Below are 25800 nucleotides of genomic sequence, written 5' to 3'. Positions count from 1 at the left end.
AGTATTCTTATAAATTGTTAGGTAAGCACATTTGTTTTGCAATACTGTACAGTATGTTTACCTAAAATATCCCTGCTGGTAGTGAATTCAAAGTAGACATTGACCATGGTTTCCTGACTGATTTCTGGAACTTCACAGGTTAATTTTCTTTTACAACAGACAGTCCTGTAAATTAGATGATTCATGTGTTTTAAAAATCTGCTGTCAACAGGAAGGCACTTTTTTTTCTTTAGTATTTATTTGTTATTACCTGACCTTAGTGTAATAAGTCTTGAACTGTTGGATATGCTTGTATGTTGAGGTGTCCCGAGGCCCAATGTAACAATGTAGACATCAGAGTTTATTTGTCTGACATTTGATGAGTCAGTTCCCTTGTACATAAAGCTCCTCACACCTGTACTAGGATGATTGCAGGTAGATCTCACTGGCTCTAATTGTACAATAAATGCTATTTCCAGACCCTAATAGTAGACAGTCTGCACAGGAGACGCCAGTCTGTGATTTAGCTGTCGCCAGGCGCCCCGTGTTTTTCTGATGATGACATGGTTATAGGCTATTCAAAGCAAACCATCAAACAAATTACAATCTTTGCATTTAATTTGAAAGGAAAAAAAATAGAATTTGGCAAACAAGTTCCTTCAACTTTCAAAATATAATGTAGTTTGCATACAACAGTACAACCAGTACTTGGGTTTAAAAAATGTGTGTGTATATGTAAACAAAAGTACAGTATGTACATTTATGTATGTATGTATGTCGGGTGTGTAACATAAAAAAGCAACTCCTTGCTTATTTGGATTTTTAGTATAATTGCAGTTGAAAGATCAAAGCCAGGCCAGTCGAGTGATGTTCCAAAAGAGAATTTACCACATAGCCGTTTTTCTGTCCATTTTCTGATGCCTGCTGTTCCTATTTTCCCTCAAGCTAGCCATTGACTACCCCCTGCTCATCCCTGCTCGTAAAAAATGATTGAGGAAGTATTTGTCATGTATTTATGAGTGGGAAGCATTGCGTGATAGAGAAATGGCATCTACTGGAGCTGAGAAGAGATTGCCATTTTTCCTTTTGTTCAGCTGCTCTGCCATGGCTCTAATGTCTGTTTATGCAGCATAGTTTTTGTATTAGAGTATAAAATAAATTACTTCACCACAAGGAATGCAAACAGAGGGTCTGTCATCTGGTGCAGCATCACAGTAAGGCTAACCAGAGTTTGTAGTATGAAGAATTGTCTTGGAAACCTCCCTCACTTGTTTTTTACACCAAATTTGTTCATATTCGACACTAAAATGTAATGAAAATGTAGATGTAGTATTTTTTAAATTTATTTTTAATTGTAGAGAACCTCCATACCAAAATCTCAAAGCCCCTGATATTAAATGATAATAAAAGCCAAAGGTTAATAATGGAGTGCCTTTACATACCTACTGGCTACCTTCTGTATAAGAAGATATGTTTACAGTAAGTGAAAAATACCTATCCTACAGATGTCTATGCTATAGTTTCAGGAAAAGGTCTGTTTAAAATAGCCTGCTGAACAGTTCTGTAACCATGCTGTGCTTCATACTTCCAGTACAATAAAACACATTTTATTTTCTAAGTAGGTAGATTGACCTTTTAAATAAGGTGGAAGAACTGGAATTGCTCCAAGCAAGTACTCACTGGGTTTACCAGAGTGTTGAATTAGTCACTCATTTGATTTACAAATAGGGCCTAGCCTCAGATGGGATGTTGTCAAAGCAGCTTTGCCAGTTATTGAGGTTCTCTGATCGGAGGATAGTTTCTAAGGAGTGGGGATTATTTTTAATCAAAGCTAAATCTTGGTAAACCCGGCCTAGAAGTGACGCTGTTACCTGGTTTCAAACTGTTAGTTGCGATAGACCAGCTTTCTGGAGGGCTGTAGTGTTCCAATAAATACTAAAACATCTCCTGCCATCAGGTATCAGTGGGTCCCAGGTGCACAAACAGGGGGAAAAAAAGCAACCAAACAAATAAAGCGAATGAACATGACCTGTATTCAGAACATCAGACTTTTACTGTTTAAGAATATCAGTTTCATCAGTGGGATTTGCCACTTGTTGTGTTGTTCACATTAATTGTCCAATATCACATCACACTCCACAAACAGGTCAAGATTTGGATACCAGATATTACCAGTTAAGATCATGATCGCTTTTCATAACAACTACTTGTTCATGTTTTTAGAAACTGGAGTACTTTTCCTACTGAATGTCATGGTGTGTTTTTCCAAACCTTTGGTCACAATAGCTAGTTTAAGCTAAGCCTGTGATGCTATACTGTAAAACACAGAACAGATGGGAGCTAATGAAGTTCTTCAGAAATTTGTTTATTCAGAAAAGGCCTGGGGGGGTCAGCTAACCTAGAGGTAATCTAAGAGTGCTAAATCTGTTTCTTTACAAATCTCTAATCTGTGATATTGAGTTGTAAGAGGACAAAGTGATCCATTGTTATAACTTGGGAGTGCCATTATCCTCTGTTCTTATCACTAATTACATCATAACTTTCAGTATTTGATCTTTGTTCCCAAGCTTCCTTGAGGTTATACAGTGTGTTCCCCTTAACTGGGGCACATTAGTTACAAGCAAATTTGCCCAAAATGCCAGATTCAAAACACACTTTTTGCTTCGAGACCAGTTCAATTTGTATCAGTTGGATTCATATACTTGGACAAGCTACTGTGTTTTTTTTGTTAGAAATGTTTGAACTTGAAAGGTTAAATGAGTGTTTTATAACAGTCATTGATAGAAATATCAATGTAGTAGTATTAAAGTAGTATGCTTTAATAAAGTCCTAATGTAGATTGACGATCCAGGTGGATATGTATAGTATACAATATTTTTTGTATTTTGTTTTAGCTAATGGCATATTTTGATAGTTTTTCTAAAGGTATCTTAGATTATTTCTAATCTTTTGAAATAAGGTTGTAACAAAATGCACATGTCACAGCAAGTGTCCTGTAGCGGTCCAGTTTAATAAGCTCAGTAAATGTATTTGATGTGCACACTTCCAGCTTGTGAAAGCTTGTTATCAGAATGATTGTTGAACTGTTATGAATGGACTAGGATGTTGAAACTGGGCGTGATTGGCTGATGTTGCATATGTCCTTGATTACCATCCTTCTGCTTTTATTCTAATAAGTGACATTCTTTGTACTCCCTTGGAAGGCTAGACAGTCTGACACGGGATGAGAATAAATATTGCATGTGGTACATATTAAGCCGTCATATAGCTGTCAAAAAGTAACTGGGGAAAAAAAAATTCATAAGAAATTCTGCTGCGCTACAGTTTTCTGTGTCTTGTCGAAACTGACACGTTTGACGTACAGTCAATTCTCGTTAAAACAAGCTCCGATTAGAATAATGTCCTGATAGTACACATTTTCTACACGGTCCTGGCAAAATTTAGCAGTTGCTTACTGTAAATTATTACTTGTAGCACAAATTATTTTGGAGCTCTCCAAGGAAAGAAAAATGTGAATAAAATGGAACACCCTAGTTTGAACCTCCGGAGTGCACCAGATATTGGGAAATGTATTCCCTTGCATCCACATTGGCACCTCTGTTCTGTGTTTTAGTGCTCTTTTGAAAACTACAGATACTACGATGCATTTCGAGTTCCCAGTGCTCACGCAAAAACGTGTACTATCCTTGCAGACAAAAGTGGAGGTGTTGAAATAGGTAGCTAATGCACCTCCGTACAAGAATAGGAAAGATGAAACTCGGGATTTCAACATTCCCACAAACACTTTGTCAAACATTCTAAAAAAAAAAAAAGGGATAGAATAATCAAGGCTTATGAACAGCAAACTGGATTCATGTCGTCAGTGTTTCTGATTTGCACAATACCCTGATGTTGAGGACGCCTGGCTTTTGTGGTTTAAAAATGTCAGATCAGAATGGGACATGGGAATGATTTCAAATGCACTGTACTTGTTAATTTTTACTTTTCGTTGTTCTATAATTTAAATTTGATTTCAGTGTTACTGTACCTTCAATATACACTGACTGTATGCATTTTAAATTCCTGATGATGCGAATTACTGATACAGCGATTGTTTTTTCCTGGTCCCTTGAAATTTGCATTAGTGAGAATTTACTGTATTTTAAAAGCCATCAGTAATGATTGGACTACATATTTGCTTTCTTTAGTGAACATTTTTCTCTCAGAAGTCTATGACCAGAATCCTGCTTAAGGTTTATAAGTACAATTATTATATTAATTTGGTAATTAAAACTTCTAATTAAACAATACGTTATTGACTTAAATATACAGAATAACAGACTAATGTATAAGATCCTACATTTCTGCACAGATCATATCTGTTATATCTATCTATAAATAAATAATACTGTAATGCCACCACATCTGTCAGCAAAAATGATAAAAGTATCCCCATTATTTAATACCCTGAACTGATAACATTTTGCTTAAGAAGAAAAATAACTTAGCCAGTTCTTCCCATTCCATACTCAACCTTCTAATGACCCTTCAAGCATGCTTTTGATTGCAGGACAGGTTAAGGAAAATACAAGTAATCTGCAGGTAGTGGCAGTGGCTGCACTGATGTCCTCAAAAGAATTTACTGCCGGGGGGATGAAAAGCTTCCCACAGAGCCAATGACTTTCCAGCTGCAAATCACATCATGAGCTCGTGTGCACTTTTTTCTTTGGGGGGGGGGGGGGGAGTAAGGTTATTAGTTGGTGCCAATGCATAGCGTCTCAGTAAAATGGGAAAGTGCAGCAGAGAAATTTCAAATACAAATAACTTTCTGGATTTGCAATATCAGTAAGTGGCTATTGTGCAATATTATATTGACACTGAATTGATTGTTTGCTTAGCACATTATTGCCATTCCTTCCTAATAAAATTATTTACTTTGAGAGGGTCTCTCTTCTGGTCGTTGCTTTACAGTTTTATGAGCGCTTAATAGTACTCCTCAGGATATTCAGCAGTGAATTGCATTTCAAAAGGGTCATTTATACCCAGGTGTTTTGCCTCTTTGTCAGTTCCTTTTATGGGTTTACCTCCTTAATCGCGATGAATCCATTCTTATGCATGCAGGTAAATGCACCCACAAAATAGAGGGCAGCTCAAGCAGTTTGATCAGGTGCCTGCACCTGTACTTTGGACAGTTAATTGTTTTTCCCCAACTGTAATTTGAGGACATCAAAGGATTCAGACAGCTTGAAGGAACTTTTGAATGATTCCTGTACTGAAAAGAAAAGAAAAAAAAAGAAATTGTGTGATTGGTGGGTTCTTAGATTTAATTTCCTTTCATTTGTAGTTCTCGGTTTCAAATACGCAATGTTTGAGAGTGTGTTAATAGTACTGCAGACTGCTGTTCGAGTGACATTTAGCATATATTTTTAGTTGCTGATAAAAATGAATAATCACAGAAAAAATTACGTAATTAAAATGTTTGTGTTTATGTCAATTGCTTAGTCTTAATTCAGCTGTAGACTGAAACAATTGTGTAGTATGTACAATATGTTTTAAAAGCTGTAGCTGAATTAACAGAGGTATTGACTGGGCATGTAGCTGTGTCTTTTTGGTAATCGTAGTTAAGTCTTCATTAGTGGTATGACAGAACATGTGGAGCTGTCTAAAGATAATCGTTTTCTAGTGTCTGTACTGAGTGGCATTAAAAACCTCTCTTCAGCAGGGACACAGTATCACATGTGTTTGTTAACCCAGTATTGTCTGGTGAACTTGCTGAGCCTATGGGAGCTTTTTAAGTACAGTAAAGTCATTTCTGTCAGTATTGTCTGTAGATGGTTATGTGGTTGAACTTTTCACGAGGCTTGGAAAGGTAAAACTGTACTAAACTGTACTAAACACTTGAAAGTTGTCTTGGCTATCGCCAATTAGTATACTCCATTTTACCATCAACAGCTCGTACCAATGTGACTTACTTATTTGTCACTATTTCTACAAAAATTGTAGTTTTGTACATGTACCATATACAGTTTTGAAAATCCTGTTATGTTTCACATTTGGCTGTATATATAGAATGTTGTATGGTATGTAACTCCCTCTTTACTCTTGTTTATAAAACAGTGTATTCAGAATGCAGTCGATTTTAGTATGTGTGCATTTTCTTTGTGTAGAGTGAAATGGTAAATGCTGTGTTTAAAGCTTATGTATTTGTCTGATTTATTTTGTAAACCATATAAATGAATGAAAACTGATTTGTAAAGTGGGTTTTTCTATTCTGCTGAAACTTAGTTACATTTCTGAAAATGCTGGGCTTTTTTTTTTTGTTTTGTTTTTCTTAAATTAAAAGATTTTTAAAAAAATCCACAAACATTTTCTGTTACTGAGTCTTATTTGAGCTTTTTAAGCAGATGAATGATTAGCAGAAATAATGACCCTGTCAGCCTTAATCACATTAAAACGTGGTTAACATTTAATTTTTTCCACTTAATATGCAAAAATTTCCACTAGATTTGCAGTGAAGGCCATTGAAATTCCATTACAAGAAGAATAAAAATTTCAGGCATCATTTGTTCAGAGAAGGAGCTGTGGACTAGAAACTGCCGAGTCTTTCTATTATAACTGATTAATTGCACTGCACACAGACCCACGAATTACAATCTAGACGATGCAGCAGTAGGTCAATCAGTGCTATTTTTGTTTTTGTGCCATAGGAAATTGTTACTCTTGAAAATGTGTTGTCAAAGCAGCTGAATGCCCACTATTTCACTACCAAGCATCACGTTTAAAAAGTGATCAAATAAGAAGAAAAGCAGGGAGTCCAGAAGAGCCTAAATTTAATGCAAATTTGAAGGAATGTAAAACAAACAAAGGAACATGATTGAATTATGGAATGCAACATTTAATTTATTCAGTGAGGGTGAGGTCTTCACACAAAACTCCACAATTCAGGGCCCCTTACAAGGAGCACTGTAGATCTAAAATATGGATTTTGGTCTTATCCTTGAGAGTGTGAATTAAGAATTTCACCTAACATGCATACAAAAGTACATTATATATAGATAACATGTGGGTGTAGGTTCTCAAGTTTGAGGTATGAGAGTAATTCTCATGAATCCCCTGCCACCAATGCTACCTGTGACACCCCACTGAAAGGTTCAGCTTTTCAAACCATTATCTGATAATGAAAGTCACATAACTTTTATATAATGTGTGTGTGTGTATATATATATATATATATATATATATATATATATATATATATATATATATATATATATATATATATATATATATATATATATAATTTAGTGCCTTGCAAAAGTATTCAGACCCCTGACCAATTCTCTCATATTACTGAATTACAAATGGTACACTGAAATTTCATTCTGTTCGATATATTTTTTTAAAACACTTAAACTCAAAATCAATTATTGTAAGGTGACATTGGTTTTATGTTAGGAAATATTTTTAAGAAAAGTAAAAAAACTGAAATATCTTGCTTGCATAAGTATTCAACCTCCACACATTAATATTTGGTAGAGCCACCTTTATCTGCAATAACAGCTTTAAGTATGTACCAGCTTTGCACACAGTGTCGGAGTGATTTTGGCCCATTCTTCTTGACAGATTTGCTCCAGGTTGTTCAGGTTGGTTGGACGACGCTTGTGGACCGCAATTTTCAAATAGTGCCACAGATTCTCATGAGATTGAGATCAGGACTTTGACTGGGCCACTGTAGGACATTCACCTTTTTGTTCTTGAGCCACTCCAATGTTGCTTTGGCCTTGTGCTTGGGATCATTGTCCTGCTGAAAGGTGAATTTCCTCCCAAGCTTAAATTTTTTAGCGGACTGAAGCAGATTCTCTTGCAGTATTTTCCCGTATTTTGCTCCATCCGTTCTTCCTTCAGTTGTAACAAGATGCCCAGCATATATGTATATATATGTATATGTGTATATATGTTTATATGTATATATATATATATGTGTGTATATACTATGATATATATGTATGTATATATGTATGTGTATGTATGTATATGTGTATATATATATATATATGTGTGTATGTATATATATATATATATATATATATATATATATATATATATATATATGTATATATGTGTGTATATATATATATGTGTGTGTGTATGTATATATGTATGCGTGTATATGTATATATATGTATGTGTATATATGTGTGCGCGTGTGTGTGTTGTATTATTATTAGGGCCTGTAGAAAGTCTACACCCACTTACAAAATTTTTACCTTTTGTTGCCTTATAGCCTGGAATTAAAATTGAGCATTTTAAAAATGTATCTATATGTTCTACCCCACAACTTCCACATGACAAATATTTTAGAAATTTGTAGAAAATGTATTAAAAATAAGAACTGAAATAGCTTGGTTGGATAAGTGTCCACCCCCCTTGTAATAGTAATCCTGAATTAGCTCAGGTGTAACCAATCGCCTTGAAAATCACACACCAAATTAGGTGGCCTCCACCTTTGTTTTAAATTGTAGTGACTCACGTGATTTCAGGATAAATTCAGTAGTTCCTATAGGTTCTCTCTGCTGGGTAGTGCATGTCAAAGCAAAGACTCAACCATGAGCACCAAGGTGCTTCAAAAGAACTCCAGAACAAAGTTGTTGAAAGGCACAGATCTGGGGATGGGTATAAAAAAATATCAGCCTTGGAGCATGGTCAAGACAATTAAGAAGTGGAAGGTGTATGGCACCACCAAGACCATGCCTTGTTCAGGCCACCTCTCCAAACTGGGTCATTGAGCAAGGAGGAGACTAAGCAGAGAGGCTACCAAGAGGCCAATGGCAACTTTGCAAGAACTACAGGCTTATATGTCCAAGAGTGGTCAAAGAGTGCATGTGACAACAATATCCCCAGCACTCCACAAATCTGGCCTGTATGGTAGAGTGGCAAGAAGGAAGCCATTGCTCAAGAAAGCCCACCTTGAATCCTGTTTGAAGTATGCAAAAAAACACTTGGCAGATTCTGTAGCCATGTGGTAAAAAGTTTTGCGGTCTGTCGAAACCAAAATGGATCTTTTTGGCCTAAATGCAAAGCGTTATGTTTGGCGCAAACCCAACACAGCGCATCGCCCAAAGAACACCATCCCTACTGTGAAACATGGTGGTGGCAGCATCATGCTATGGGGATGTTTCTTATTGGCAGGGCCTGGGGCACTTGTCAGGATAGAAGGGAAAATGAATGGAGCAAAGTACAGAGAAGTCCTTGAGGAAAACCTGCTGCTCTCTGCAAGAAAGCTGAAACTGGGACAGAAGTTCACCTTTCAGCATGACAACGACCTAAAGCACTCAGCCAAAGCTACACTGGAGTGGCTAAGGAACAAAAATGTAAATGTCCTAGAGTGGCCCAGTCAGCCCCTACCGAATCCAATCCAAATTTGTGGCAGGACTTGAAGATTGCTGTCCATCAATTCCTGCCAAAGGTGCTTCCACCAAGTATTAACAAAGGGGGGAGTGGGGGTGGAGACTTATCCAATTATGATCTTTCAGTTTTATATTTAATATATAATTTTTTTTTTTTCTCAATAAAAACTTTTTTCCCCTTAAAAGTGTGGAGTAAAATGGGAAAGAAGTTCAAGGGGGTGTATATATTTATCTATCTATCTATCTCTCTCTCTCTCTCTCTCTCTCTCTCTCTCTCTCTCTCTCTCTCTCTCTCTCTCTCTCTCTCTATATTATATATAAGATATAGATATATATATAGATAAATAATTAAATGGTACCATAAATTGTATTATATAAATAATTAAATGGTACCAGTTAATTTGTGTATATTAAATATGTATTGTTTGTTTATTTTTGTGTTTCATTACTTTTCTGAAACATGTTTCCTAAATATGTTTTGTTACATGACACTGTTTTATCACCCAGAGTGGATGTCGACAAAGTTCTGCAATTGCCTTGTGAGTTTTCGAGTTTAATTCTGTGCTGGGTTTACATCTCTCAAATCACAAAGGCAGAGCACTAAACCTTGAGAATTTGAATACTTGTTCTCCTAGCAGGGTTTTGTCAGGTTCTGTGTCACTCACTTTAAAGACCTTTAGACCCCCGTGCTCATTTACTGTTCACTTGTACCATTTCTGCCTTTACATTATGAAAATCATCTGTCAACACTTTAAGAGTCTCCTCTGTTATTTAGCAGGTGATGCTCAGCACTGTCAAGTTTTTGCCAATTATAGCTTCAGGTACAATGGTCTATTCAGTGGATCAAAGCCTTTCAGTGGTAGGAAATGATTTGTGAATCATTATTCATCTGTATTGTAGAAGACTGGAATACCCGAGGAATGCAAATAATCCTTGTAAGAATGGATCACAACCTCTTAAAATGACAACCTGCAACTGCCATTATCTAAGATTGGCATACTAGCAAAAAGCTGTTGTCTTCTGTTTCCGTAGTTTGACAGTTTCTTGATTCATCAGTCACACCAAGCATTTTCCTTGCAAAGAAATGTCTACCAGTATGTCCTGAAGGAGTGTGTACAATGACTCTGAATAAACAAACCTGACCTTCGCTGGTTTTACAGATGGAGCTTTTTTTTTTTAGGAACGCAATGTAACATTTGCAGTATAGGTGTGTTATCTTTTTGAATACTTTTAATTGAGTTTGCAATCCAAGGTTGAAGTAGCCCAGTAATTGTGTGAAGTTATTTTGTAAGATTCCACCAAGTGTAACAAAGCATGTCTAGGCACATTTTTTATTGGCACTATAGTAAAAACCTTGAAGGGGTTTAAAAAGATAGTAAACTGACAGGGCTCAAAGAATCATTTATTTAGCAAGTTCTATTACTTTTTCACATAGCATGGTAACAACTTTATGAAGAAAATAAGAAATGCTGGTAATGACCGGATACTTCTGAGTGTGTGGAATGTGTTTTATGCACTTTTTTGGGATCAGTCCAAACCCCTGCTGAATGGGTGTGTGCTTAATCTGATAATTGCTCCCATCACCTGCTGTTAAGAATTCAATTCATCATTAACTGGAGAGTCATCATTGTCATGTAAGGTCAAGCGCCCTGCTGTTGCTGTCTGTTGGTCCATATCATGAATTACTTTGTCTTGGATTGTAAGTACTAACAGATATTTCGGGCTGTAGTATAATTGAGGGGGGAAAAAAAGTCCACACAGATTGCTTGTCAGGTGCTTTCCTTAGGAACTTGCAAGTATAATCTGCTGAATGAAGCGATTGTGCTTGTATGAAAGCTTTTTGTTTATTAAGTTAAATACAGTTCTATAACACAGGAGCAGTTGGGAACCATAGTTAATGGACTGTGTTTGTGTTTTAATGAGAATGGAAATTTTAGTGGAATGGCATTCTAGAGAAAATGGCAACCGTGACCATACCGTCCTCCAGCCTGTTCGTCGTGCCAGAGAGCACTATATTAAACTTGTATGTCTTTTAATAGTGGAAATGTGAATGATTTTCTTTTATTTTAATGTCTTCTTCATTGGGGGGGGTTGAAAACTGTTGCCTGGTAGTGTCTTGACCTTGGAAAATGATACACAAAAAAAGTAATCTTAAACCATGCAGTTCTTATGAATATGTATGTGCCACTGGTACTGGATAATGAATGTAGAACTGTCAAGCATGCACTACATGCTAATGTTGTACCCTTTGTCTGCAGGTTGGCAAAAATTAAAGAGTGGGTGGACAAGCATGACCCGGGAGCCTTGGTCATCCCTTTTAGTGGTGGAGTGGAACTCAAGTTCCAAGACATGAGTGACGAGGAAAAACAGAAGTATTTCGAAGAGAACAAGACACAAAGGTTAATTAGCATTCATTTTCTCCACTTTTGTTATCAACTATTTCCTTGCTGTAATTTAATTGCTTGTGCTGATAGAATAATAATTGACAGAGTAATTACCATTATAAAGAAGGAATCGTTCTCGTTACTGTAAGACACAGCAAAAGGATTTATTTAAAATGATGTTTTTAACTGTCATCTGTCATCTCAGGGTAATTATAACTTGGGCATTTATGTATATATATTTTTTAATGTAAAAACTACTTTAGCTGAGTATTTTGTACGTACATATAAATAGTAAAAATGAATCTATTTAGGTTCTAAACACAATTTAAAATAAATGTAGTACCTGTGGAGGGAATGTAAATGTCATTTGGCCAATATGGTGTGTATTTATTGATTTATATATGTATAAAAAAGCATTTCATTGGTACAGTAACTGCTCACACTTGCACAATACCTCATTCACTTCAATTCTTTCTTTTTTTCCAATTTAATGCCAGCAAATAGATTTCTAATAACTTGCAGAAATCTGAGGTTGTCGTCTTTGTTTTGCAGCGTGTTAACTAAGATCATCAAGAGTGGATATGCAGCACTCCTGCTGGAATACTTCTTCACAGCCGGACCAGATGAAGTGCGCGCATGGACCATAAGGGTATGTTTCATAGTTATTCACCAGCTACATCCAGTTCCACGCGATTGACTTCAGATTGATATCACTGACTTTGAAGTTTGTCATGGTAGCGGTTAGCTAGTCATTACAGATGAGGTTTTTGTCCAGGATAACTTTAATTATTTGTGAGCTGTTGAACAGTGAAAGTGGGGCTGCATTGATTGAGGTGGGTAACAATTGATTCTGCCTATTACATACTCTGAAATTTTTTCATCCTGTAGAATCTGTCTTCCCTCCTCCTGTGGTCAGAGATAAGACGCCTCAGTATTGTGCTTGCTTAATCTGTGTGACTGGGTTTGTCTCCAGTGAAATTGATGTCGCTTTTCATTTCCCGTTTGTTGGGGGATACTGGTGGCTTTTTACCCTTGTATCTTAGTTACCTTTCGTTTTGTGCATTTAAAGACCACAGAGTAACCATAATACAGATGTTGCATATGAGTAAATGGGAAACTTTATTGATGATGGAAAGGGAAAAATAGGATTATTTACCTTTTTAAAAATGTGCACATATTAAACATTTATTAAATGTATGTACAATATGCATTTGTTAATATGTCTTGCATTTTGTATACAATATTTATTTGTAATTAGAATATATATATTTGAATTTATTGAATATATATTTGTACTTATTTCTTTTTAACTTTACAAGCTTTTTATATGTGTTACTATTATATTTTTTTTACTCTTTTTTTTTTTTTAAATGCATTACACATTTATTAGCTTTAGATTAAATCTCTCAAGGACCCAAAATACACAAGTCATTTGTTTAAAGTTTAACATGGCTTTTCCTTTTATTTCAATGTAACACGATTTGTATTTCCTTCAAGGAAACTTATAATGAATGCACTGTTTTACCATATGACTGATTATAAGTAGCCTTGATTTTATGTGAGGGGCATTTAGTCAGGTAAGCATCAGTGAGTAACTATATTAATGCAATACATCTTTCATTGTAAAAACTGCATTCTATAATGTCAGGCTCTTTAGCACTTTACCATGCTTTATTAGGCACCCTTGAGGTCACCATTATCTATTAGCCTACTCTGCATGGTTATATGTCCACAGAATGTGTGTTCTTATAATTCAACATATGGGGCAATCGCATTATAATGTATTTTTCTCCACCTAGACAAACCTGGATGCTGATTTATGATGGCTATACTTACAAGTGCTCTATCAATGAAATTACATGGGGATTATAATATATTGGAGTCATTAAATACACATCATTCTTTGGCATGAAATATGTTGACCCTGACCTTATTATATACGTAATTAAAAATTGCTTAACAGTTTTAGACCACGAAATGCTGATTGTAATTGATGATGATAATGATGAGGTGGTTGAGGTTTGTTGTGCAGTCACACATTATCTCTTCCGTTGTGGCTTTTTGAATGTATACAAATTGATTTAAACAAATACATTTTTAAGGTTTGACTTGGAATATAAAGTAAATGTTGATTACACTTTTAAGCTGTGGCTGTAACTGGGACTCTTATTAATTAATAAAAGGAAAGAATTACATTGATTTTAAACGTAGTTAGAGCCTGTATTTCATAACACTGTTAAAGAACAACTGCTGCAATAATCATAAAAATGTGAAGGTTAACCTCTGAGGAGTTAGTGATTTGTATATTTTGAGTATATTTGTAATATGAGGACTCCGGACAGGCTACTACAACATGTTGTGCTATATTTGTAAACTGCTAGTTATAATCCGTGTAGGTCAATAAATTCAATTATAATCTCAGTTTCTGTAAGCAAAACATCGCCTTGGATGCCAGACATGATCAGAGGCTAAGCTGAAACCCACAATGAAAGAAGATTGCTTCAACTGAAATCAATACTACCTCGAAATCAGTATCAAAAATTGCTGCCTGCATTGATAGCGGCAGTGTGCCCTTATCTTGAATGAATTCAGCACATGTGAGTAGCATCTGAACAGTATTCCCATATCAGGAGCAGAGTGATTCTACTCATGACATGCGAAGCGATATGAAGCAATGTTTTAAGTGAATCCTGATTTGGTATCAAGAGGCGACTGACTATATATGTAATCCATATGAATATATATATATATATATATAATATATATATATAAAAATGTTTTTTTTTTTTTGTTTGTTTTTTTTCTGATAGAAAGGGACAAAAGCTCCTCAGGCTGCAGGCAAGATCCACACAGATTTCGAAAAGGGCTTCATTATGGCTGAAGTAATGAAATTCGAAGATTTTAAAGAAGGCGGCACTGAGAGTGCTGTCAAGGTGAGACTTTTCTTTTGGATCAGCACAGGCATTCTTTTCGATTGAAAGAAGTCTCTTGCGATTAGTAGATCTGACAGTCACTTTGGACTGTGAACTAGGCAGCCACCACAAATGTACTTCACCTTTACACAGGGGAAGGTATTACCACGCTTTTTTTACTCCAGTGCTGACAACTTAACAGACTTCATGGCTAAATACTTTCTTTTTTTTCTTTTTGCTGAAGTCCTGTACAGTAATTGTCATTTTATACATACATGTAGGCTCAATTTTTTTTTGTTTCAGATTTAAACTGGGTAACAGAAAGCAACTGTCATGAAATTGACAGCTAACTAAATATAGCCATATAGCTATGTTAGAACATTTAGGATGGCATGGCAGCCTATTGCAGTGATGTGTAAAATGAAAAGTCAGGTTAAGTAAAGTGTGTAATTTTTAACATAAGAACTGTTTCACGGATGAACAACCAGGTTTAAAACATAAAAATGGCTTATACATCCTCCTCAGATTTCTAGATTTATTTATTTAACTATACAAAAATACATGTACGATAATAAATATGTAATTTACCAGAGTAATGCAGTGTGAAATCTGACTACCTGATGGCAGGGCAGGGACACAGGTCCAATTGCACTGAACCTTACCAGATGATGAAATGGTGAAAGTTATTATTTTTTTGCCTGTATTCAACATCATCAGATGTACTGCGTTTCACATTGTTGTTTCTTCTACATGAATATTAACTTTATTCACTCACTCCTTCAAGCCCAGATGTAGCTATTTAAATGGGATTGCAATGACAATGGCGTCTTGAAAAATATTGTGGGACTCGGCACACTGTTAAAGTGCTCCACACTCGTAGTAACTGAGATCAGATCATGGGGCTGTTGTCTTTGGTGAAATAGGTTTGAATGATTTTACACATTTTATTATTCCATTGCATGTACATATAAAACAAAACAAAAGTCTTAGAGACCTTGTTTTTTATCAGTCTGCAAAGACCAACATTAAATAAAAAATAAACCTTTCAAAGAGTTAGGTGATCATCTTAGTAAAGTATTATCCACTTTAATCCCTTTTAAATATTGTAATATTGTCTAGCAGTAAAAACATCTAGAATTAATTACTTTTTAATTGAAAAAAGGATGCTGTAGAAGACCAACTATCCAAGATAAGTTATTTGGTATAACTTTGAATACTACTTTTGAATTGGTTAAATAATGTACCAATAGCATTGCCTACCCACCAGTGTTTGGCTAGTGAAAAGGCGGACCTCCTGAACAGGAACCCACACCCCCCACACTCCTCTGCCTGAGCTGACCACAGAGCATTCCTGGTTTACTGGAACATTTTACACCAGCCTGCTGGAGAGATCCTTGCATGTCAACAAAACATTATGCTGTTCACTTTATGAAACTCATTATCTATGGTACAGATGCTTTTTATCTGTACAATTCCTTAGATTTATATTTTATTACATTTGGTATGTTTTTAGTTATGTTTTATTTTATAGGTGTGTGAAAAAAATACATTTTAGAAACAGGACAAATTAGTATCCAGTTTTTAATTCAATGTTGTTGTTCCAAATTAAAACATGTAGTTATTTTACGTTGGGGGGAATTGATATTCATATCATAGTTTAATTTATATTAAACTGGATATTTAGAAAATGTCAGTAACTTCCATAAAGGGTATATTATGAACATTCTTAAAAAAAACGATATATATATATATATATATATATATATATATATATATATATATATATATATATATATATATATAAAAAAATAGCCTAAAAATTCAGCTAAGGAAGATCAGAGCAGAGGGTTTCGCTGCATGTTATCTGGTTAATCCTTTTTTTTTAGGTTTGATTTGTGTGTTGAGCACAAGTACAGCATAACTAATACCGTTTAATGTCGGTGCTATGAAGTAGACATTGAGTAGCTCTGTGTGGGTTTTATAGTCTACGGGGATATCACATTATTAGTAATCATATCTGCTTAGGCAAAGCTTGCTTCTCCAGATGGCTGCTTTCAAGTGCAAATGAACTGGTTGGATGTGTCTAGTTTAATACATACTCAGGAATCACAAATAGCCATTGATTTTTTTATATATTTTTTTCAACCAGTGTTTCTGGTGGTATTGAGAATGGATTAAATGGTCTCCAGAGCATTTAAGAGGAACATCGTTTCTTTTAATTAATTGTACACTCAGACAAACCAGTATGAATAAACTAACACATATTAGCACATCAAGTGAAATATAGCAAGTTTGACTGGGGGAAATAAATAAATAAAACCAATCTTTATGAAAGAAGGCTTGTAACTTTTGACCTTTCACATTATAAAACACTTAATATATGTTTTAAAAAAAAAAGACTTAATGGTGATTGTAGTATAAATATTCTCTGAACAGGACTTTTGTACTGAATTAAAATTAGGATAAAAAGCCAAAGTTATTTTTGTGAAATTTACCAAATATTCCACAACATAATTATTGAACTAAACAGTTTTATTCATTTTTGTTTTGTTTTGTTTTTTACAGGCCGCTGGAAAATACAGACAACTGGGTAGAAACTACGTTGTTGAAGATGGAGATATTATCTTTTTTAAATTTAACACACCGCAGCAGCCCAAGAAGAAGTGATTTGAAAGCATTTTGCATAATAAATGAACTGTGCAGTCAAGGAAAAGGTGTTCCATTGTTTTAGAAAGAATTAGCTGGAAACCCATGATTGAGACCTGCCAAGGTTCAGCAACTATCCTACTTCCCAGTCATATAATAACAGACTGGTTTTTGGCTTTTATAATACAGCTCCCTCTGAAGCATAAGCACTAAATGTTGACAGCATTGCTATTTAAGATTAGGGCCCCACTCTAAATTGGAGAAGCAGTTTAGGAACCATATAACTCTCATGATACTTCATTAATCTCCATCATGTAAGCCAAACCTGACACATTTGACAGCCGGGACAATGCAACTTGCCCCTTTCTGAATTTACAGATAATGCATGTTTTACAGTACCCCAGATGTCTACACTCAATAAAACATTTGACAAAACCAGCCTCTGTGTGTTTGGGGATGTCTGTATTGACTGGCTGTGGTGTGCTGAGTGTGATATGGCACCTGGTGTAAGCTGATTACAGAATTTAAAGACGTGTGGTACAGTAACTGGCAGCATGGGGTGGCTGTAATTGTATCTTTTTTTTAAAGTGATTCTTTTATTGGATTCGAAAGGGTAGGTTACTGATGGTTTCATAAAAATCAAAAAATGGAGAAAAAAGTGTTCTAGGTATTTGTTGATTGGGCATTCAAAACCGCATTTGAAAATGAGAATTGTCCTGGTAAAATAAAGGACTCTCCACAGTAATATTTCACACATAAATATCCCAACTTGCATATGAAAGAAAAAGGGTGATTTGAGATGCATTGGGATGGAATAAAAATAGGTTATTTATACTTGTTGGAATAGCGAGAATATATATATAATATAATATATGTGTGTGTGTGTGTGACATTCATAAGGTAGTTCATAAATAAAGCATGTATGGATATATACACACACACAAATAATTGACAGGATTGAATTCTGTCATCTATATGTAAAGCTAACAGAAAAGGCATACCTACTACAAATTACACAGCACTGTAATACTGGCAAAGGGATTAGTTCCCAATATTAATATTCATATTGTAATAGTTTAGATACATGTACAATATGAATTGTGAATGAAAAAAACAGTACATTAATAATTTATATTTATAATGGGATATTTTCAATCTTATTGTATACATTCATGCAGACATGTTATTTTTGATAAAAGCTGGTATTGTTTCTTTGTTTTGTTTTTTGTATAGTGGCCTTCTAAATTGTGAAGTAGCGTTTTATTTTGAGATATTGGATAGATACCTTCTTATGACCTGAATGCCCCTCATGTTATGCAGAGATCAAGACCTGCAGTGAATAGGCGAGCCTTCACTGGAACCCCGTGTTGCTTCAATGGACTTGGAAGAGAAAGTAGATCCAACAGCGTAGCAGCGCTACGTAGACGTGATGCATAAGGAATACAATCTGTACTACACATGACTGCTTTTAGGTTTGGAATGGATCTTGTTTGTACAAATTCTTTCAGCCCAGGAAACGATTGAAACATGGAAAGAATAAGGAAATCTCTAAGCCAATTGCTACTGTATGGCACACACCCTGAAGGTTTAGACATACCCAAATGAATATAAGTGTAGGGTTGGAATAATGATCTTCCAGTTTAGTCTAAGCAGATGGTGAAGCATGGCTTGGGTTAGATTCCTGAATGCAGTTTTCAATAAAAGCGTGTGATTGTAATGTGCTAGACCAATGCACAACGCTGTATCGCAACATGATTGCCCAAAGGTAGTTAATTATGAACCAAGTAGCGTGAAGGCTTCGTTGCAATTATATAGATATAGACTTAGAGTTAACAGTTACTAATATACACTTACTAGTTTATTTGTGTACGTATTATTAAAGAGGAAGTGTTTTCAGTTCTGGGGCAAGGCCGTTGATTTGCAGTAGCCTATTGAACATTTTAAACATCAGATCGGTGTCAGATGGATCGTGATAATGGATCTTGGGCAGAACCGAGTGAAATGTGTAATAATTACAGTCTCCTTGTCACTCGGTGGCCTTACAAATTTATAAAACTTGAAAATTATCCTGCTTTGGTACAACAGTTTACAATTGTACGAGTTGTGTTCTTCCAGCATTATAAAGGAATATCAAATCGATCCAATAAATGATAAGAGTCGCAAGCTTTAAAATAAACAAGCGTTACAACCCCCCCCCCCCCCCCCCCCCCAAAAAAAAAAAACAACAGCACACACACACACACACAGTTTGTCCGCTGCAGGAACTTGTGCGCATAATTATGCTTATGCACTCCCCTAAGTAAAAAATAGTAAGTGGTAATCATCTGACAAACAGTCGATTTCAAGCTTATGCAGTAAGGCTTGCAAACTGATATTCAACGAGTCTTTCTCCAATATAAAACCTGCACTAAAGTTCTATTTGGCTGGTTCTAGCAATGGTTGCACTGGGCATTGAGCTATGAAAACCACGTTGACATAATAGTATTCAAGCACTTATGTACTCTGTGTATTGCAGGATGGGTTGTACCTGGCATTTATATTTAATCCTGAATTGTAAACTTGCCTTTGTTCACACTTAAGCACCCTCTTTTGATCGTGAGGTAATGATAAGGGTTATTTATTTGGTAGTTGTATAAGAAGAAAAGTTATATTAATTCAAAAGGAAATCATTTATCCACATGTATTGTCATTTGAATAGTTGAAAACGGATGCTCTGACATGAGTCAGAGATCTTTTATGTGTAAAAACAAACTGACCATGTACATTACGCATATTTGATTTTAGATCATGTATGTGGAAAGAAAGTTATCAGCACTGTGATCGGCAGTTATTAAGATTTTGTTATACCTCTTGGTTCCAATACATTGTCCGGATAATCAATCAAATGCTACCACTGTGCCCTGAGGCAAACCACAATGCCTTCAGACCAGAGCTGGCAATGAGTAGAAAACAAATTGAAGGAACTGGGAACATAACAGGACAAAAACGTATGATTATAAATTATGGACAGTCAATGTTAACCAAAGGGGCTGCATCAGTTTTTCAAATAATCCGTTTCATAAACGTCAAGATTGTAAATAAATAAATAAATAAATAAAATAGATTTTTAATCCCATTTAATTTATGTTAAGTGGCATTGTACAAATATTTTTTTTTTTTCTTACAGTACAGTATAAAGTCATGGTAATAATATATAATAACGAACAACATTTTCATTTTGCATACTGTATAATAGCAATAATCCACACTTCCCAAAGCCATATACATATCCCCAATATAAGAAAACAAGTTGCATAATCTGTTCAACTGGTCAAAACAGCTCTGGGTGTAAATACCACTTTTAAATAATACCTTTGTTTAAATCCTTGGTGTTTTACACATGCTCACTCAAATGCACTGTTAGAGATGTGATTGTTATTTGCATCAGCCACAGATTAGCCTTTCAAAACAAATGCCCCAGCCATTGTTCATCCAAATTGTATGATCTGTTCCTAAAATACAGCTGCAACAGCAATGAATAACATGAATTAGTGAAATAACCTATTAACAAATTCTCATGCGCAATTGAGCTGTTCCTGAGATAAAGCTGTCATAACCAAATAGCAGGCTAATGTCATATTACCTACTGTATGTGCCATGCCCAAAATTTGTCCTGAGAAATGTCTTAAAGCACAATTGGATGAGTGTTCTTAAGAAATACCATGTTCGAACAGGAGCACGATAATCTAGTGATTTATTGCCTTTGCCTTGTGGCAAAACAAACATGCCACATACAGCGTAATAGTTTTTGTATTCAGTTCTGTAAAAAGATCCTTGTAAAGAGGTGGGTTCACATCATTTTCCATACCAAGCTTCTAACATCCGCCAAAGTCTAATGCAGCATCACAGATAATAACAGGCATTGCCATGGCAGTCTCTCCATGTGCAGAAAGGATTACATATGTAACAATTAACCTTCATTTTTTTACCTTTCTGTTTCAGCTTTCTTTTTCAAGTTTGATCTCATTCGTTTGTTATTTGTCTAGTGGCAGGAAATTCTAGGTGTCAGCTTATATCCCAAGTACATACGGCTACTACATTTGAGGAACGTAAATAAAGTCTTAATTGTAATTAAAATCAGTATTTTAAGTTAATTAAAACTGCCCCCTTGTCCACTAGGTGGAGCTCTGTCTTGCTGTGCTGCATCCAAATCACTGAGCAAAGCAGCACAGAACTTCTAGTAAAATAACAAGGCCTACCCAAACTTCCTTGCCTCAGTTTTTAAAATTAATTAATTTTTTCTATCATAATTGTGTTATATAAGCATTAAAAAAATGTTAATATTATCAGGAATTTGCAGTAAAAAACAAAAATAGGGTAAAGGAAAGTTGGCAGCTCACTTTTGAATTTGAATGTGAATGCAAGCACATGATGTTTCTCATTAGTTGTGAAGTTCATGGATGTTTGTTTGGGGGATTTCCCTGGCAGTTCTAGCGACGCTTGTTATGACTCGACCCCTGTCACTGATCTCTGGCAGTAAACGCCGTTATCAGATGAAAGGACAAGTGTTTCCATAACCCAAAGAGAATGAAATGCAGTTTGAAGAACATTTCCCAAAGTCCATGTCAGCCTTTAGTATAAATCTGTTCTGTTACCTTATGGGAGATTAAGGCAACAGATGAAATAACTAACGCAAACTGTTTCAGATAAAACAATCAAATCCACAGCAGGTCTCCATCTGATGCAGGAAAAGGCTTTTTAAAATGCTAACACCTAGTCGAAACAAACATAATAATACAGATATTGATAGATCAGCAATGGACAAACTCGCCCCTAACGCTGTAAGACAATATAAATCACAAACTATTAAATAACAATAATCTGTTCTGAAATGCAGGCCACCACTGGTACAGTATCACCAAACGTGTATGCAGTCTATAGGGATAAACTGGAAAAACACCGACTGCAGCTGACAAAGTGTTTGATCATTGGTGTATAGAAAGCTAAGTTACGGTTTCTATGTAAACTGTCCTTTATCTGAACAACATCAATACAAACTAGTTCCATGAGCTGGGAGCTGCTTGGATAAAAGGGCTTCAACTGAATATGGAAATCAGAAATAAAAGAACAGATTAAATAGTGAAGCATGCTTTATGTAGAAACTGTCAAATAATAATCTTGGTAATTGCCTGCAATTTTCTCTTTTTCCAGGTAATACCTGTTAAAAGGGTTCAAGCTGGAATAAGGGTAGCAAAACATTATTTGGCAACAAATCCTAACAATTGTAATGACAATAATGTAAAGACTTGGCAAAATGTTAAGGATAGTGTAAAATACTGTAAATATAATTAATACATTTTACTGTATTGTATTATTTTATATCTGCATTCATTTGTCTGTTTAGAAGATCTTTAAGATGTACAGTAATAACAAAGTCCTCGTTTGCATATTGTTGTTTTCCAATTTTCTTTTTTACTTTGACTGACAGCAGACTCGTTTATTCTGCCACAACAACCAACACATCGTTTCCTATGTGTAGCATAAAAGCAATATGTACAGTAATGCTCACATGGGATTTAATACCTACAACATAAGAACGTATAGCACCAGGGTCAGAGTGAGACCCTCACTGTTTTGCTGTTAGTCTTCTTTATGTTCATTTTCACTGACTCTGCTGATGCCCATTTATCCAACCACAATGCTGTGTGTTTATTGGAAGTACAGTAAAGCTCCATTATCCAATGAGGTTTTCATGACATTGATGTGTTCTGATCGTATAATCATATAATATACAAGTTAAACTGTAGACCTGTTCATTTAGCATTCACCATGAAGAAACCTCCTGAGTCTATTAAGTACCAAATTCATTTTACTTTCAAAAAATCAGAAGACAAGCTGTATTTAATTTGATACATTCTAAATCAGTATTTGTTTACAGAAAAAAATCCATTGTTTTGACTACAGTCAATTAGACCTGCCCGTAATCAGACCAGTGAAATGACACGCTGGATATGAAGTTCAACACGAAAAATGGAGCTTATAATCACTGTGAGTAGGACAACACCAAGAATTATATAATTTCAAGGCTTCAGTTTCTTATTTTTTATTAAAGGCATCATAAAAGCCCCTGAAGGGCTGTAGTTACATTTAGACTTATTTTCTGAGGTTAACAAAATTAGAGTAAGTTGTCATAACAATACAGTTAAAGAGAATATTAAAATAACAGTTAAAAGTTTATTGTACTGTACTTGCTTTTCTCTCCAAATTCACTTTCTGTATTCCAGGCAAAAATTGACTATTGGCTGTATAGTGTAAGGCCCAGATGGGATCCTACTCTATTACCCATAACAAACAAATGAAAATATTGGCTTCAACTGAGTGAAAATTAAGTCTGGACAACAAAAAAGCGACATCAAAACAACAGGGCTGTTCCAATGCTAATGAGAGAAGAGAGCTGTGTTGTGGTGCCTTGGCTTTAATCATATATTTTGTATGCTTTGCGACTGGCACAATCTGATCAATGTCAATCAGTGTTCACAATGTAGGTAAATGTTAGGCTGCACTCTGACAGGATAATGATGAAATAATGGTGTCCAATTACACTTATTTTTTACTATCTATCTTTAACTTAACCCTTTTAGTGAAAACCTTGGTCAAAGTTACAGTAACAACTTAATGATCATTTGAATATTTAATTACATAATTGCAATAGCTGTTTTTTCGCTCACACCACGGACAAATAAGCTTCTTAAATATATGTATTATTCCTGTTACCCCTTCTCACATCATTATTCTGTAATTCTTTTAAAAGGGAATGTTTCTCCTTAAATCACAGGTAGTTTCCAGGCTATCTATAGAGCTCTAGAATCAGGCACCTCCACTACAAGTGAATCCAGTCCAGTCCCTGCTGGGAAAGAGACAATCAGACACTGCTGCAGCTCCACAAAATTGCCTGAAACACTGTGACATACTTTCAATACTAAACACAAATCTAATGGCATTGAAAACACTTAGAGTGGAAAAAAAAAAGAAAATACCAAAGTCTTCTGAGTATTACTGGCCAACAAGCAGCTCTTACGATGTCAGACAAATGTCTCCATGGCCTCCTTCTATTGGTCACTCCAGACTGACTCCTTGTGTTACAAGTGGCTAACCATAAAGAGAGGCTTTCCTTTCTTAAACATTGTGGCTGGATAATTTACAAACTAATTTTTACAAACAAATAATTGAACAAACAATAAGAAGTAACAACACATAAATTAAAAAGTACAGTTCATGAAAATGTTTCCCTCTTTTTAAAATTATTTTGTCAGGGACTTTGGCTGCTCAAATAAATGGCCTGATGAGTACAGCTATCTCTGGGCATCTGCAAAGCAGGTATAGCCCAAGCAGTGGTAGGGGGGAGCCTCTCACAATTGCTCAAGTCTGCCCGAGAACTACAGCCTTTGGAGTTAGGGAGTAGCCCAGCCTCCATCTCCCACCCAAAAACGTATGAATGACTGATAGACGGTGGATAATATGTGCTCAGCTGGGAGGTACTTCTTTAGCCAATAAATTACTGATGTTTTCAAAAAAAAGTCTCAAAAGTGAGGACTCTATTTGCAGACCTAACTTAAGAAATTAGAGACGAAAGTCATTGAGAAATATTCAAGCACCCACAATAATGTCAAACCATTCTGTCCCGTCACATTGAATTAGTGGCTCCTTCTCTGCCCGTGATGACCCTATACCCTATTAATAGTGTTATGGCAGGTGTTTCACATTCCTTCTATATAAATAATGCTGCTCACATCCTAGTCTTTTATCCATGTTTGATAAATGTGTAGAATCTAATTCTGAATCTCACAACTGCATGTTCTACATTAATTATAGTGGAGGTTAACAAGCTATTAAAATGTGTTTGGTGGTGTGTTAAGAATGCAGCTGATTGATGTGGACATGTAGGCCAAGGTAGTTATGGATAGTTGCCTAGAAACAACAGAATGCAAGTGTTGTATGTTTTGTGATTTTAAACCAGAAAAATTGGACTACAATGGGTTTGAAAAATACAGGCCTCAATAAACAGCATTCCCTACTATAGCAATTATTGGGATAGAATCAATAAAACCTATACATTTTGGTATTCAATATTTTTGCTTCATTTCTTCAGTCAGTTGAAGTTGCCTATGTGTACTGCAAACAAATGTGCTGGGTAAAAACACAGGTTCTAGTGAGCATTGCTTTTAACATTTAATGGTGAGCTGTAGCAATACTAAAAGAAACCAAGAATGACTGGACCTGGGACAGCTGCATTTACGCTACAAAAAAAAAGGCTTAAAAGGAGCTAGTGTAAATGGAGTACACAAATCCAGTGGTGGCTTTGGTAATCTCAGCCCAGTTCCTTGTCGACCAATGTCTACGTCACAAATAGAAACTCAGATACCTACATAAAAGATCCCAGTCTCATGTGGATCCAGCTGCACAAGCAGAGACGCTGTTCACCAACAGTATCGTTGTTCAGTGTTATCCCAATAA

At 35.5% G+C, this 25800-nt stretch overlaps 1 protein-coding gene across 2 annotated transcripts in view; it reads left to right on the top strand.

Moving 5' to 3' along the window:
- The window catches only part of LOC121322968 (obg-like ATPase 1), a 41214-nt gene extending 23469 nt beyond the window's left edge, over positions 1-17745 (top strand). For both annotated transcript variants that reach the window (XM_041263631.1, XM_041263632.1), the window contains exons 8-11: positions 11624-11764; positions 12302-12398; positions 14560-14682; positions 17227-17745. In XM_041263631.1, the coding sequence (XP_041119565.1) occupies positions 11624-11764; positions 12302-12398; positions 14560-14682; positions 17227-17328 (463 nt within the window). In that variant the 3' untranslated portion in view covers positions 17329-17745. The remainder of the gene's footprint in view (positions 1-11623; positions 11765-12301; positions 12399-14559; positions 14683-17226) is intronic.
- The last annotated feature ends 8055 nt before the right edge of the window (positions 17746-25800 follow it).

This window comes from Polyodon spathula, chromosome 11, assembly GCF_017654505.1.
Source record: "Polyodon spathula isolate WHYD16114869_AA chromosome 11, ASM1765450v1, whole genome shotgun sequence".
NCBI lineage: Eukaryota > Metazoa > Chordata > Actinopteri > Acipenseriformes > Polyodontidae > Polyodon > Polyodon spathula.
This window is presented reverse-complemented; position numbering and strand designations above follow the sequence as displayed.